Source organism: Schistocerca serialis, chromosome 6 (genome assembly GCF_023864345.2).
Source record: "Schistocerca serialis cubense isolate TAMUIC-IGC-003099 chromosome 6, iqSchSeri2.2, whole genome shotgun sequence".
Taxonomy (NCBI): domain Eukaryota; kingdom Metazoa; phylum Arthropoda; class Insecta; order Orthoptera; family Acrididae; genus Schistocerca; species Schistocerca serialis.
In genome coordinates, this window is record NC_064643.1 from 179,959,420 (window position 1) to 179,977,161 (window position 17,742).

Below are 17,742 nucleotides of genomic sequence, written 5' to 3' on the forward strand. Positions count from 1 at the left end.
GTGGCAGCGTGACTTTGTGCACTTCACTACTTAATGAGATCAGAGTGGCCACAAATTCTCAGAGATATATTAGCTTGCTGATTGTCAACCATGAACTTTCATACATTTTCAAATAATGCGAGCGGCACGTATTTTCATTGAGATGTTATCTGAGTTGTTACTCTCACAAAGGCATTAAACAGTTACAACACTAAGTACTACACAATGCCACTGCCATGATTTCCAACCCCAGACTGAATTTTACCAAAGAAGTTCATAAAGATAGATGACTAGGGCCACATTTTGTTCAGTAATTGAGTGATGACGAGAGGTTAGTGCCACTGACTCCTAGTGCCAACTGAAGACTTTTGAGGAGGGGGGGGGGAGTATTTATAGATAAGCAAAAGAATATCTCATGATTTCAGTAGGTACATATTAGCTAAATATTAATTTATAAAGCTGTAAAGTAAGAAGCTACTATTGCAGATGAGTTGTGTGTTCCAACAATAACTTGATTTACATGATATATGGTTAGTTAACGAAGGAAAAAGGATTTCAGAACTATTTAGTGTGTCTCCAGTGTGAATTACCTATGCACAATTACAGTACTATGAAAAGGAAAGATTTATCAATGAAACTAATAATTTTTTTGAAAATATAGGTAATTGAACAGATAAAGAAATCTACACACCAAGTGGCGGGAGGAGAACACACAAATAAAAGGTATTACAGTTTGCTAGCTTTTGGAGCCAGTGTCTCCTTCTTCTGGCAGAAGGATTGAAGGGGAAGGATGAAGGACTGGTGAGGTTTAAGAAAAACTGTAGTCTGGAATAGTCACCCAGAATACCAGATCAGGGGAGATTTATTGGACAGGGTGAGAAGGAAAGACTCTTTGTTGGAAACTGCAACAGATGGGATTTGAAAACCTGAGAACTTAAAGGTGAAAAATAGAGTAATGAAAGATGTATAAAACTAAAAGAAAGTGAAGAAAGGAATAATTGCTGTGAAGAAATGCTGAGACTGAATTAATCCACGTAAATTAAGGCCAGGTGGGTGGCGAGAGCCAAGGACGTGTAGTGCCATTTTCCATCTGTGGAGTTCTGAGAAACTTATGTCTCGAGAAAGAATTCAGATGGCACATATTGTGAAACAGGCACTGAGGTCATGACTGTCATGTTGTAGAGCATGCTGAGCAAGAGGATATTCTATATTCTGTGTTGTCAGTACATACCCTCTGCCTGTGCCCGTTCATCCTAAATGATAACTTGGTGATAGTCATACCAATAGATTGTTACTCACCATACAGAGGAGACAATGTGCTTGTGCAGCATTTTCTCTTTATGGTACGTAGCAATATTATCTTTTTCATTATACTGTTGTTATTCCATCCTGGACTTTCCGTTTGCAAGTACTGTTGCCATGTTTTAAATTATGGTAATTTATACAATTCCTAATTAATGACTTCATTGAATACTGAAGGGTTTCATTTGATTGAGGAAAGTTGGAGCAAGAAAAGTATGATGAAGAAAAGTATGATGTGGATTTTGAGAACTAAACAGAAATAGTGGCTCTAATGCCAAAAGTAAATTTGGGTATGCCTGTACTTTAATTACAATTGTGTATTAAGTTAATTAGTTTTTGGACACACAAAAACATGGTTACCAGAAAACATGAATCAGGACTCTCTATCTAGAAGTGCCAATCCTATCAAAACTAATGATTAGCTCATTTGAATATCTCCATTAGACACTGTTACAGTAATTTCAGTTATGCATTACTTTTAATGAAGATGGTTTTAAACAAAACTAACTATATCCCTATAATTGTTGGTTGGAAATTACCATTTGACTAATAATTTATTGAGAGATACTGCATGTACAGTATTGTGGTCATTTTGAGTATACTGTATGTAATATGTACAAAGTATGTGTGGTCAGACATGGCTTTTAAGTTATTGATAGAAATAACAAAAGCAGATGAAGAGGTTCCAACAAGCTCTGTTTCAAATTTGAAGGTGAAGCCAATATCACATGACCAAAAGAGCAGTGTTTGTGGTGATGCAAAAAAGGATTCTTCAGAAAAACAGGAAACAGAGAGATTAGATTAATACTTGTTCCATAGATCATGAATATGACACTTCGTAATGATGTGGAACGTGTCAGGTTAATAAAAGATGTCTGTACAAGATATTACATTACACAAAATATTGCATGACACTAATGTTTAAGTCCCCTCCCCCCTTAATTTGTATCTAAAAATTCAGCCAATGAGTAGAAGGAGTTGTCATCTAGAAATTCTTTTAATTTATTTTTAAATGTTAGTTGGCTATCTGTCAGGCTTTTGATGTTGTTTGGTAGGTGACCAAAGACATTTGTGGCAGCATAATTTACCCCTTTCTGTGCCAAAGTCAGATTTAACCCTGCATAGTGAAGATCATCCTTTCTCCTGGTGTTATAGCTATGCATACTGCTATTTCTTTTGAACTGGGTTGGATTATTAACAACAAATTTCATAAGTGAATATATATACTGTGAGGTTACTGTGAGGACCCCTAGATCCTTAAATAGATGTCTGCCATGATGACCGTGGATGGGCTCCAGCAATTATTCTGATTACACGTTTTTGAGCAATGAATACTTTTCTACTCAATGATGAATTATCCCAGAATATGATGCCATATGAGAGCAGTGAATGAAAGTAGGCATAGTAAGCTAATTTACTGAGATTCTTATCACCAAAATTTGCAATAACCCTAATAGCATACGTAGCTGAACTCAGACGTTTCAGCAGACCATCAATGTGATGCTTCCAGTTTAACCTCTCATCAATGGACACACCTAAAAATTTTGAAAATTCTACCTTAGCTACAGGCTTCTGTTCAAAATCTATATTTATTACTGGAGTTGTGCCATTTACTGTACGGAACTGTATATACTGTGTTTTATCAAAATTTAAACAGAGTCCATTTGCTGAGAACCACTTAAGAATTTTGTGAAAAACATCATTTACAATTACATCACTTAGTTCTTGGATTTTGGATGTTATTACTATACTTGTATCATCAGCAAAAAGAACGAAGTTTGCATCTTCATCAGTGTGGAATGGTAAGTCATTAATGTATATCAAGAACAGTAAAGGACCTAAGACCGAACCCTGTGGGACCCCGTACTTGATAGCCCCCCAGTTTGAGGAATCAGCTGTTGTTTTAACATTACATGAACCACTTATTTCAACTTTCTGCATTCTTCCAGTTAAGTATGAATGAAACCATTTGTGCACTGCCCCACTCAAACCATAATGATTTAGCTTATCTAAAAAGTGTAGCAGAAATGATGACACATTGAAATAATGAGCTGAGAAATGAATACTTCCTTTAAGTTGGAGCAAACATAAAAGCACCTGATAATAGACAACCAAATACAGATGAATTATATTTACTCCAGCAGATGCTGTTTACATCCCCAGTAACCATTACTTTTGAAAATGCAGCCTCAGTAGGATACAAAAATCATTATATCATTAAATAGCAATAATTGCAGGGGGCTGTGGTCATGTTTCTAACAGACTACCAGTATTAATCTCTTATGATGATTTGGTAGCAAATTATTCAAGGTGTATGTCCTAACAGACTTATACACAAAGTAGTGACACCCATGTACCCACCATATACTTAAAAAAAACTGATATGGCTAATCAAGGGATACTGCCTAATTTTTCAAAGTAACTTTTTTAGTTGTCCCTCAGTTTGACTTTCATGAAGAATTTATCTCTATGAAAGCCATTTATAACTTTACAAAGTAAGCCCTGGCAAAGCTAAATAAGAAAAACTATCCCGTTAGCATTTCCAATGGGACTGTTACATCATTCTTCCTCTAACACACACACACACCCCCTCCCATCCAGACAGTGAAGATAGTAATTTAATAGGCTTACAGCTGGTTACTAAAATGTATTATGGAATTTCAATAAGCAGAAACAACTTGCTGCTGATAGAAATAGACATTAATGGTGATAAAACAGTGAAAAGTCGAAGTTATGAATTGGTCCATGATGCACACTCTGATAGTGGAGTTGTTAGTGTACTGTCTGCTAGAAGAAGGAATCTGTGGTAGTGTCACAGTCTGACAAACAGTTTTAGCTTGTCACAAATTTTCATTAATGATCAACCAGCAAATGAAACACTGTGTGTAAAATTTGTTGCACCCAGTTGCCTAAAAGTTTAAAATTTGGTGGTAAATAAATGTACTAATCAAGATGCTCAGTTCACCATGTTTTGAACTTAGAACTAAATCTCACTGCATTGGCTTGAAGACACGATGTTGTCTAATTTAGTGCAATTGCACTCCATATTCTCTTACAGAATTGTCTTCTGGAACAGTTCATAAAACAAAAACAATGAGAATATTGTGTAAAGCAGATAATTGCATATCTTGCAGATTTTTCTTAAAAGAACTGTACTAACCTGCATTTTCTACTGATTATACTCCTGTGTTATACATGTTGCTACTAATGAAAATCAGGTTCTTTTAAACTGTGCTTTACACAATCACATTACAAGAAAATGATAATTTTCATGAAAAGACTTAGGGTTCAGAAAGGCATTCTGTATCTGGTACAAAGCCTTCATCAAGCCCTCAGCCATTATTATTGTTGTTGTTGTTGTTGTTGGTGGTGGTGGTGGTGGTGGTGGTGGTGAGGGTGAGGGTATTCAGTTGGAAGACTGGTTTGATGCACAGTTGTCTACCCTATAAAAATCGCTTCATCTTTGAATAACTACTGCAACCTACATTCATTTGAAATTGCATTATTTCTTCATCCCTTGGTCTCCCTCTACAATTTTTACCACCCAGGCTGTCCTCCATTACCAAATTGGTAATTCCGGGATTCCTTGGTAAGTTTTCTGTCACTTCTTTCAGTCAGGTTGCACCACAGATTTATTTTATTTCCATTTCTGTTTAGTACCTCCTCATTAGTTCTGTCTACCTACCTAATCTTTAGCATTCTTCTGTAGCACCACATTTCAAAAGTTTCAATGTTATTCTTGTCTTTACTGATTATTGCCCACATTTCACAAGGACACATTCCACACAAATACCTCCAGGAAAGACATCGTAACACTTAAATCAGGGTGGCCGCGGCGTACCAGACCACACAAGAGATAGGTGGGTGGGCCAAGGCTGGGCCTGTCTCAGCTTTACTTGGTTGTTTTCGGATGTATCTGGTACAGGATGACATTTCATTTGGTATTACGGTGTGGCAGTTTTCAGTCTCCACAACTCTCTTCAGTTTGGGAGAACCATGGTGTCAGCACTGTTTACCCTTTGTTATTTGTTCGTGGTATGAAGGGCGTTCAAGGTCCTGGGCTGGTTCCACAAAAAGAGGCAGTATAGTGATCTATCATCACAAGCCTTTAAAAATGAGAGGGATGAGAATTCTCAATATATATATGTTATGCAGTTGCATAATCGACGGGTACTGCAGATTTGCTATGAAACATTACAATACCATGCAGAAAGAATTTAATGGTTTAGTTAACTTTGAAAGAGCAGAAAATTACAACGATTGACAGAATTCATTATTCTGTCATCAAGAAGCACTTAGTGTTAAATTTGCAGGCCTGGAGCTTGTGAGGATATTGGTAGTACGAATAGTAAAATTTCTGAAGTTGCATGCATTATTCCACTAATGAAACTGAACAAAGTCTATTGGAATTTTATGTGTTACTGCAAAGTACGTTGGTTAAGTCAAGGGGAATGTCTGAAATGATTTTTCAATATAAACCCGCTATTGAATTTATTAAGGAAAAAGAAATGCAAAAATGAAAGTTACAATGTCTGGAGTCAATTGCGTATTTGGCATTTTAAGTGGACTTCACTGCACACTGCCCACTGTAAGACACTGCAGTGTGAAAACAACGTATTTCTGATTTGATGGGATTAAATTTTAAAAGAAAATTTTATTGTAGAATGGGCAAATTCTATCAGACACAGTCCAGTTAAAAAAAAAAAAGAGGTTTGAAGAATTCGTTGTGGCCTTGAAAAAATTTTAAGGATAGTTTTCTGAACATTTTGAGAACATTGCTAATCTTATGCTTGGTTTTGAGACCGGTTGTCATTTCAGTTGAAAGTGCCCCTGTGCAAGTGTGGATGTGATTGATTGATCTGCAGTGTAGTTCCCATTTTAAAGACAATTCCTTTTACATTAAAACTGTCCAGGACACCTGCCTTGTTTTTCTCACGTTGTATTTCTATGTCTCCCTAATGAGGATGCAAAAGAGCTGCAATATTTCAATCAACGTAAGTGTTTGGAAGACCTTTTTTTTTTATTATGAAACTAAGTAAATCACAGTTACATTACAGCATGAATGTGAAAATCAGTGAAAATGCCTTGTTGGTCCATATGCCAACAGTTTGTATGAGATAAAAATGATGTCTTCATCATGTCAAAAATACTTAAATAATACTAAAAATTTGTTGTGATCTGTGTTATTGAGAAATATGAAATCAATTTGTGTGCAGTGCAACTGCATTGCCATCTAAGTACAGCATATTTGCAGTTTCCCTCTTTTTGCCTGCCTCCCACTCAGACTGTGTGGTGTTGTTGTGGAGAAAGTGAGTATTATGTCCCTCAAGCCAGGGTACAGTTTGTGGACTGAATTCCTGGCTGTCCCTGACTTTAATATACAGTGTGCCCATAAAGTCCCTTTACAACTTCACAATTTCATTACCACGGCAGTTGCTGAAATATTTTGACTACATTTCTTTTATTGTAATCAGTGTTTATAAAAGTTTTTTTGACAGTGTTTAATAGACCTCCATATGTTGCACGAAGCACATAAAGACTGTACTCGATTTCTTGCCATGTTTACTGTAGCATAGTGTCATCAATGGCGGCAATGGCATTATGAATCCTTTGCTTCAAGTCACCAATGTCCCGTATCTGTGTTTGATACACAATATCTTTTACATAACACCCCCCCCCCCTCCCCAAAAAAAAAAGGTCCAAGGGAGTGATATCTGGCGAACACGTTGGCCAAGGAATTGGCCCATCCCTCCCAATCCATCTACCTGGAAATGCATCATTGAGGAACCAACGAACATGCAGTCCCCAACGAGGTGGTGCTACATATTCGGTCAGAAGATTGAGGTAAACATCTGCTGTAACTGCTGACTCGTTGAAGAAAAATAGACCAATTATTCAGTTGCACATGATTCCACATCATACATTCACTTTTGGACTATCCTGGTGAATCTCCCTAGTCACATGGGGGTGTTCAGATCCCCAGATTCTCACATTGTGTCTGTTTAATGTCCCAGAAACATGAAAAGTTGTCTCGTCACTGAAACAAACTCGCTTGAGGAATGCTTCATCCTCTGAAAGGCATTCCAGCCTGTTGAGGGCAAACTCTGTCCGTTTTGGCTTGTCATTTGGCTCAAGTGTCTGTAACAGTTGCACTTTGTAAGTGTACAACCATAAGTTCTTGTGGAGGACCTTATGCATAGTTGAACGTGGTAGTTGCAACTGTCTGGCAGCAGCGCAGATGGACTTCGTAGGTGAATGAATGAAGACGTTTAAAACACGATCGATGTTTACCTCAGATGTTCTTGGTCGCCCGCTCCTCCCTTTATCCAACACTGTCCCAGTCTCCATGAATTTTTTGTGGCATGCACAGATTGAAGGGTGTGATGGTGGATCTCTTCCATACTTTGTTCTGAAGTTTCATTGAGTCTGAACATCTGATTTTGTCTCAATAAACCAGGACACACATTGTGCCTTCTCTTGAGGAGTTGCCATTTTATAGAGGTTGAGTTCCTTCCATCAGCAGAGTATCTGAAACACAAACTTTTCGTATATATAAAAACTTTACTAAACAGTGATTACAATAAAAGAAATTTTGTTAAAATATTTCAACAACTTCCATTGTAATAACATTTTAAAGTTGTAACAGGACTTTATGGGCACCCTGAACATTAGATGTTAACAAATTTCTCTTTTTCAAAAACACTTTTCTTGGTATAGCATTTTATTGTACACGGTGACAATTATTGAACTATGGTATGCACACTCTTTATTCAACATGTAAATGTCCCCCCGCCAAGAACCATGGACTTCGCCGTTGGTGGGGAGGCTTGCATGCCTCAGCAATACACATAGCCGTACCGTAGGTGCAACCACAACGGAGGGGTATCTGTTTTACTAAGAACTGACTTTATTTTGTTGACCTTGTGCTGCTGACCAGGCACTTCCTTCACAACTGACCACATGGTTTTAATTTTATCCTGTGAATTAATTATGCTGTTTGCATACTACATACTCTTTGCCTTCCTAATAACATTTTAAGGACATTATAATACTGTTTTTAATGGGCTACTGTAGCTTGATTGTGACTACTTTTAACATTTTGATATAATTCCCACTTTGTTCTACATGATACCTTATCTCACTAGTCAGCCACCTGGGCTGCTTATTACTGCTAATACCTCGTTTAGAACACTAAATGTGTTAAGGAAAGCCTTATATTTATCATCTATGTTATCGTCACTACAAACATCCTGCCACTCTTGTTCCTTGACAAGGTTTAAAGAACTCTCTATTGCCATTGGATTAACTTTCCTACATAGTTTGTAATTATATGTGACATTTGTTTGAGTACAAAAGCCTTTTAGTATTTAAGTTTGCCCATCTAGTAATGAAGAATGAATAAAAATACTGTCTATGGCTGTGCTACTGTTCCCCTGCACGCTAGTTGGAAAAACCAGAATCAGCATCTGATCATATGAATTTAGGAGATCTACCAACATCCTTTTTCTTGCCCCATCGTATACAAAATTTATATTGAAGTTACCACACACAATTAATTTCTGGAACTTCCTACAAAGTGAATCAAGAACCTTCTCTAGCTTGAGTAGAAATGCTCTGAAGTCAAGAGTTAGGGGACCTATAAACAACAACAATTAGAAATTTAGTTTCACTAAATTCAACTGCCTCTGCACAACATTCAAATATCTGTTCAGTGCAGTGCCATTATACGTCTATGGATTCAAATGGAATACTGTTTTTTTTTACATGCATAGCCACTCCCCCACCCCACAAGGAACTCCTTGAAAAACAGACAGCTAATCTGCATCCTGGTAAAGGAAGCCTCTGAATTGTCAAATTATTTAAGTGATGCTCCGACATACCAACAATTTCAGAGTCAACTTCTATAAGTAGTTCACTAACTTTATCTGTAATACCTCTTATATTTTGATGAAATATGCTAATTCCTTCTCTACTTGGAAACATGATGTCCTCTGAAGGTGACCCCTTAGTTAGAGGGACTTCCTTTAAGCAGGTATACTTGATAGCTGACTCAATTTAAGAAAGGTGCAGCTCTTAACACCAACTACTACAGGAATTTTTCCATGAGTGACCCCACCACCACCCACTACATTGTCACCTATAAGCTTTGCCAAGCTCCCCTTCCCATACCTATTGAGGTGCAGGCCATGCCTAGTGAAACCCGATCTACTGATAGACCCACATGATACCACTGAAATGTGACCCATGCCCTCTACCATCAGCACCCTCCCCAGCCCCATGTTACCATGCCTAACAGCCGCATAATACGAGGCCGATCATGATGCTAAAACAGTTGCACGAAATGCACATTAGTGCCACCAGTTTGAGTAATTATCTTTACCAGGTCACCACCTACATCATACTCCCCGTCCCTATCAAGACTGCTCCCTTCTCCACCCACTATCTCTACCCGATCCTCCTTCGTAAAATTCGTACATAATTCAGCTATGCTGTTGGTCTCCTGAGCCAACCCCGCATTAGGCTTCACAATGCTGGTGACCTGAGACTCACTCCCCAACACTTCCTGCAACTGCTTCTTCGCTTTCACTCAGAATAGCAATGTCATGAGTGAATCGTATAACTGATATCCTTTCACCTTGAATTTTAACTCCACTTGTGTACCTTTCTTTTATTTCTGCCATTGCTTCTTTGATGTATAGGTTGAACTGAAGGGGTAAAAGACTGCATCCCTGTCATACACCCTTTTTAACCCGAACACTTCGTTCTTGGTCTTCCACTCTTATTGTTCCCTCGTGGCTCTTGTTCATATTGTATATTAGCCATCTTTCCCTATAGCTTACCCCTATTTTTCTCAGAATTTCAAACATCTTGCACCATTTGATGTTGTTGACCACTTTTTCCAGGTCTACAAATCCTATAAACATGTCTGATTTTTCTTTAGTCTTGCTTCCAATATCAACTGTAGCGTCAGAATTACCTCCCTGGTGCCTTTACCTTTAATAAAGCCAAACTGATCCTCATCTGAAACATCCTCAGTTTTCTTTTCGATTGATCGGTATATTATTCTTGTCTGCAACTTGGATGCATGATCTGTTAAGCTGATTGTGCGATAATTCTCCACTTGTCTCCTCTTGCAATCCTCAGAATTGTGTGTATGATGTTTTCCCGAAAGTCAGATATTATATGACCAGACTCATATATTCTACACACCAACATGAATAGCTGTTGTGTTGCCACTTCCCCAAATGATTTCAGAAGTTCTGATGGAATGTTACCTGTCCCTTCTGCCTTATTCAACCTTGAGCTTCAAAGCTCTATTATATTCTGATTCAAATACTGGATCCCCTATCTCTTTTATACTCTGCTGCAACCACTGCACAGCTTTTTATATTGGTACAACTACCAACCAGCTGTCCACCAGAATGAACAGCCACTGCCAAACTGTGGCCAAAGGCAAAGTAGACCATCCCCTCCCCTCAACCACCACCACCACCACCACCACCGCCGCCGCCGCCACCAGCTTTTCTGAATTTTGCAGATGGAACTTACCCTTAAAACACATTCTCCAGTCCCAAAATTATCTCGACCTCAACCTACAGTAACCTACTGGCCCCACAACCTCCACCCATCAGTTTTTGCCCCCTCGTCCTATCACTTCCTCCCCTCTCACATTCCCTCTCCCTTTTTGTGTGTTGCCCTCTGCTAATGTACCTGTCCATCCTTTCCCCTTCCCTGCTCCCCTACTTTTCCTCTCCTCTCCTTTTCCACTCTATCCTTTTTTGCCCCCTCCCCCCCCCCCCCTCCATATATATATGTACACACACTCCACTCCTTGATGCTGCACCTGTCAGTTTCTACTCCCTGCACACTCTGCCAGGCAATGCTCTCCTCTCCCCCAACCATATTCTGCTATCCCTCACTCTTCCCCGCCCCACTCCATATTGCTATTAACTTGACAGTCGCATTCCTGTTGGAACTGCCAGAGGTGGCAGCTGACTGTGTGTGAGGTATGCTTGCACAAATGTGTGATTCTTTGTGTTATGCCTATCTGCGACTCAGCATCTCCGCTATATGGTTAATAGCAACTTTGCTTCTCATAAAATTGTTACATTCTATCTTGGAGTTTCCATTATTGTATTTTCAGATATACAAATTTTGCACTTATGTCCATATATCATCAGTGGTCAGTGTTACTCTGTTCTCTTATTACAATGTGGTATAGATTTAGAACTCTTATGCTATAAGCTGTTTGGTGTTTTGCTGCAGTTGTTAGGCATCCTTCCTCATAAATTTTGTGATTTGATGTCTTATTGTCAGGCTTCACAGTTGTGACAGTTGGCTAAAGATGCTATTTGGTTACAGTTGCTGTGGTGTGTTATTGTTATCATTTGTGCTGTAAGTATGATCTATCTAATTGATGGTCTGTGTGTAGTTGTTTGTGTCTATCAAATATTGTTATCATTTGTGCTGTAAGTATGATCTTTCTAATTGATGTGTCTGTGTGTAGCTGTTTGTGTCTGTCCATTATCTTTGGTTAGGGATTCAATAAAATGTTGTGTAAAATGTTTGTGTTTTAAATCTGTTTATTCATTCAGAATGGTATCAGGCTGTTGTATTTTGTGTACGTGCATTTCTGTCCCTGTGAGTATATGTGTAAAATTTTCATTGGTAACTCCATTGGTTCTGCATTCTGATTATCTTTCTTTAGTTGGTTGAAGAATGCAAATAGATTATTTTCACTAATTCTCATGTGCTCTCGATATCTTGTACTGAACTCTGTCCTACGTGAAATTTATTGCAATCCTGACATTCGATTTTGTATATGCCAGGGCTTGTGTGTACTTTGATAATTTTGTTTTTTCCTGAGTAAAGTCTATGTCAAATATAGGTGTTCCTTCTATATGTGAATTGGCTAATTATATTTTTCATTAGTGAGTTTAATTTATTTGATATTGTGCCTAAGTATGTTGTTGGTATGTATGTTACTTTAGGCTTTTGCTTTAGACTTTTTTGGTGTTTCTCTGGATAATTTTATGTCCTTGTGTTTTTTGATTGCATAGGTGTAGTTTTTCTTTTGAATATCAACATTACAGGGTCTGTGCTATTTTGTTGTCCTATATATTGTTAGGTGTATTGTAAGGTATTGTATGGCAGCTTGGTTCAGTGGTAGATTTTATATTCTGTTGATCATGGCATTGAAGTATACGTGCTTGTGTGCCTTTGGGTGGCATGAATTAGCATATATGATGCTGTCAGTTGTGTACTTTCTGTAAATTTTGAAAATGTGTGAATTATTGTTGTTGGTGAATGTGAGGTGCAGAAAATTAATTGATTTCTTCGTTTCTGCTTCCATGGCTGAAGTGCATTTTAGGATATTTATTAAATTCTTGATGGATATGTTACATGTAAAGTTCATCTCCATCTATAAGGGCTAGCGTGTAACCCACATATGTGAAATAATTAAGAATTTTCTTGGTTAGGGCATTTGTGGGTGCAAAAAATTTTTCTTCTAATGTATTCAAGAAAATATCTGATAAGGTGCCAGTAATAAGCAACCCTTGGTTACTCCATAAACTACTGCTCATGTGTTTAGGATACCCACCAGACCAGATTAAAGGAAGACATTGAAGCAATTCAGTGACATGCTGTTGGAATTTTACCAATAGGTTCAGCCAGCACACGAGTATTACGGAGGTACTTCATGAACTCAAATGAGAATCCCTGGAAGGAAGATGACATTCTCTTTGTGAAAAGCTATTGAGAAAATTTGGAGAAATGGCATTTGCAGCTAGCTTCAGGATGATTCTACTGCCACCAATGTAATTTTCCCATAAGAACTGTGAAGACAAGATAAGACATATTAGGTCTCATATGGAGGCATGCAGATAGTCATTTCCATGCTCCATTTGCGAGAGGAACAGGAAAGGGATACCCCTCTGCCATGTACTGTATGGCAGTTGTGTACTCTGAAAAAGAATGCATGCAGGCAGGCAGACACTACGGAACTTCTTTCTTTCACTATCCAATGCTCAGCACATCATATGTGCTACGAGTTTCTCGTCACAGTATTTGTAAAATAAATATTATTTTCCGTCTCCCTGCAATGTTTATCGCCTGTTATTGTAATTACTAGTAGATTGTTTCTGTTTCAGGTTGTGCTCGTGTGCCGAAACATTTTGTGTCGGCAGGTACACATTCTTCGCCTTCTGCAGCAAGTACAGTCTACAGCCGAATGGCATGAGCTAGATGAGAAGGTTGCTAGTCTTGTGGGCACAATGGCAGCACCAGAAGATGCTGATCCTCTTACTTCAAGGTAACTAAGTATCTTCAAACACAGTTTTTATATTGCTTTGTGTGTCTAATTCTAATAGGTGGTTAGTGTATTGGCAACCACAAAAATTATCCTCTTCTTACAACTCATGTAGAAAAGATATGTAACACTTAATGGCAGGCAGGAGCAGAAAATGGCTGTTTAACTTGGTTGATAATGTGCTTATTGGAATAGTCAGTGTAAATTTCAAGAACCATTTCATACTATATTTGTATTATTCTGTGTATTACTCCAACATACTATAATGTCAACAAAATAACTATACTAGCAATGAAAGTAATATTTTTTTGCAAGCAGCAAATGAATAAAATTAGAAACGTGTAAGTCAGGCAATGGAGAGCCCTCAGTGAAATATAAATACCAGCCAGAGTAAAAGTAACAAGTCACTGTATAGTTGAGGTGAAGAATCAGTAGGCACATAAACAAGACAGTTTTGCTAAACTTCCAGATGAATTCATCCGTCAGAGTTAACAGAATACACATACACCTACACGACTACAGTGTGCCATCACTGCAGCTCTATTGGGGTGGATTCTGTTAGGTAGTGTGGGTGAGGAAAGAAACTAGTCTTTCCTTCTGATCCCATCCAGTAAGTCTCCCCTGACCCAGGGTTCTATGTGACTTTTCTGAACTGTATCCCTTTTCCTATACCTCTCAAGTCCTTCAACCCTTCTGCCAGAAGAAGCAGCCATTGGCTCCAGAACCTTGTAAAAGTTAAATCCTTTTGTGTGTGTGTGTGTGTGTGTGTGTGTGTGTGTGTGTGTGTGTGTGTGTGTGTGTTTCCCTGCTGCTGCTTGGTGAGTAGAATTTTTATCTGTCCTATTACATTATTATATCTAAAAACAAAGATGATGTAACTTATCAAACGAAAGCGATGGTATGTTGATAGAGACACTAACAAACACAAACACACACACAAAATTCAAGCTTTCGCAACCCACGGTTGCTTCATCAGGAAAGAGGGAAGGAGAGGGAAAGACGAAAGGATGTGGGTTTTAAGGGAGAGGGTAAGGAGTCATTCCAATCCCGGGAGCGGAAAGACTTACCTTAGGGGGGGAAAAGGGGCAGGTATACTCTCTCTCTCGCGCGCGCGCCCACACACACACACACACACACACACACACACACACATATATACAGACACAAGCAGACATATGTAAAGGCAAAGAGTTTTGGCCCAAACTCTGTGCCTGTACATATGTCTGCTTGTGTCTGTATATGTGCGGATGGATATGTATGTGTGTGAGAGTGTATACCTGTTCCTTTTTCCCCCTAAGGTAAGTCTTTCTGCACCCAGGATTGGAATGACTCCTTACCCTCTCCCTTAAAACCCACATCCTTTCGTCTTTCCCACTCCTTCCCTCTTTCCTGATGAAGCAACCGTGAGTTGCGAAAGCTTGAATTTTGTGTGTGTGTCTATCAACATACAACGCTTTCGTTTGGTAAGTTACATCATCTTTGTTTTTAGAAATATTTTTCCCACGTGGAATGTTTCCCTCTATTATATTCACACTATTACATTATTAGTCAGTTACATTACTGTAACAGTGCAGCCATTTTAAAATAAACATAATCAAATAATGGAAAATTCAGGATGGAAAATGATAATTTTATGGAAAGGGAGGTGTTGAATTGCAGACAGACACAACAGTAGAGCTCTCTCTCTCTCTCTCTCTCACACACACACACACACACACACACACACACACACACACTAGCAAATGTAGCTCTCACACACACATGACCACTGTCTCTGGCTGCCGGGGCCAGACTGTGAGCAGCTACGCATAATGGGAGAAGATATGTGGGTGGTGGTAACTGATGCGTGGTGGTGGAGTGAGAGGGAGAGGCAGGGTATGGAGAGAGGGTAAGGCAGCTAGCTGCAATCAGGAGGCTGGGGGGATGGAAGTAAAATGACTCTGGGTGCACTTGTGGAATAGAAAGCTGTGGCGTGGGAACAGGGAAGGGAATAGGTGGACAACAGTATTGTGTAGGTTCAGTGGGTGGCAGAATATAACGGTGGGAGGGGCGGGGAGAACAGTGGGTAGGACGTTCCTCATTTCAGGGCATGACAAGAGGAAGTGAAAAACCTGGCAGAGAATGTGATTCAATTGCTCTAATCCTGGATGGTACTGTGTTATGAGATGAATACACCTCTGTGGCCAGATGGTGAGACTTTGGAAGGTGGTGAGTGACTGGAGGATAAGGCACAGGAGATCTGTTTCTGTACAAGGCTGGGAGGGTTGTTATGGTCTGTGAAGGCCTGAGTGAGAGCCTTGGTATATTTCGAGAGGGATTGCTCAGATGTGACAGCCACAGGTGTCTAGGCTGTATGTAAGGGACTTCATGGTGTGTTGTGGGTGGCAGCTATCGAAGTGGAGGTATTGCTGGTGGTTAATAGATTTGATATGGACAGAGGTACCGATGTAGCCATCTTCGAAGTGGAGTTCAACATTGAGGAAGGTGGGTTAATGTGTTGAGGAGGACCAGATGAAGCAAATGGGGAGAAGGTTTTGAGGTTCTAGAGGAATATGGATAGGGTGTCCTTGCCCTCAGTCCAAATCACAAACATGTCACCACTGAATCTTAACAAGGCGAGGGGTTTGGGCAAAGAATGGTGACCATAGCTGCACCCTGGGTTTGTTTGTTGGTAATGCCTTCAAAGGAGAAGTAATTGTGTGTGAGGATAGAGTTGGTCACGGCGACTAGGAAGGAGGTTGTTGGTTTGGAATCTGTTGGACAATGGAAAAGGTAGTGTTCAACACCGGTACGGCTGTGGGCGTTAGGGATGTTAATGTAAAGGGAGGTGGCAACAATAGTGACGAGCAGGGCACCGTGTGGTAAAGGAACAGGAACTCCATCTATAAAATTCTCTTGCTGTGCAATCTCAAATTCCTGTAACTCTTGCCGTCCAGGAACTAGAGCAACATGCTCAATGCCACCTCAAAAAACTCTCCACCCTGCTCACTTCCTACTCCCTCTTTGGAGTACCACTGTCCACCACCTCTACAACAACCTCCAAACCTCCCCCACCCCCCTTGTAGCTGACAAACTGTGTCTCGCAGACCTACTACATTTACGCCTCTCTACAAAACTCCCTCCCACCACCACACAAAATCCAGAACCTAAACAGACCCAAAACACAGTCGTAAACCTTTCCCGTAGAAGCCTTAGCCCCACAGAAATATCAGTCCTTTTCAAAAGCCTTACCTTTTTCCCCACTCCCAATAATGCAGGACTTCTTGAAGTCCTTCTCTCCTTCTCCCGGTCCCTACAGTGTAAAAATTTTTTCGCCACAAACCTACCAATCAGGCTCGACCAAAACCAATGTTGAACTGTGCCTGACTCAGTTCACTCCTCCATCCAACCATGATCCACCCCCACTGCCCCCCAAATCACCCCAAGTTAAATTTCCAGTATTTCTTAGCCATGAACATTGCCTCACCATCATTCCCCAAATCTCTCAACATGCAAACTAACTTTACATCTGCTGAAAGAACAGCATTCCGCCATCTAAAAACTGATCCTGACCTCATAATCCTACCTGCGGACAAAGGCTCCACCACTGTTGTTTTGAACTGCAAGGATTATCTGGCAGGAGGACACTGCCATCTGTCAGATACTCCACCTACAATTCTTGCCACAGTGACACCATTCCAGAAATCTAGCAGATCTCTAGTCGCTCCTCAAATCCTTAGGCCCATCCCAGAACCTCTCCCCAGAGTCCATCTCTCTGCTCACCCCAACCACTTCCTGCACTCCTACTTTCTACATGCTTCACAAAGTCCAGGAACCTCACCATCCAGGATGCTTCATTATCGCTGGTTACTGTGCCCCCACGGAGAGAATCTCTGCTCTTGTAGACCAACACCTTCAGCCTACTACCTGGAACCTACCCTCCCATATAAAAGATGCCAACCATTTCCTCCACTGACTCTTCACAGTTCCTGTCCCATTACCACAGGTTGCCCTGCTCATCACTATTGATGCCTCCTCCCATTACACTAACATCCCTAATGCCCATGGCCTTACCACTGTCGAACATTACCTTCCCCAATGCCCGATGGATTCCAAACCAACAACCTCCTTTCTAGTCGCCATGACCAACTACATCCTCACCCACAATTACT

The 17,742-nt window shown here is 39.8% G+C and overlaps 1 protein-coding gene across 2 annotated transcripts in view; it reads left to right on the plus strand.

Annotated features, from left to right (window-relative positions):
* Positions 1–17,742, plus strand: part of LOC126484032 (uncharacterized) — a 144,207-nt gene that overhangs the window by 49,706 nt on the left and 76,759 nt on the right. For both annotated transcript variants that reach the window (XM_050107364.1, XM_050107363.1), the window contains exon 10: positions 13,434–13,594. In XM_050107364.1, the coding sequence (XP_049963321.1) occupies positions 13,434–13,594 (161 nt within the window). The remainder of the gene's footprint in view (positions 1–13,433; positions 13,595–17,742) is intronic.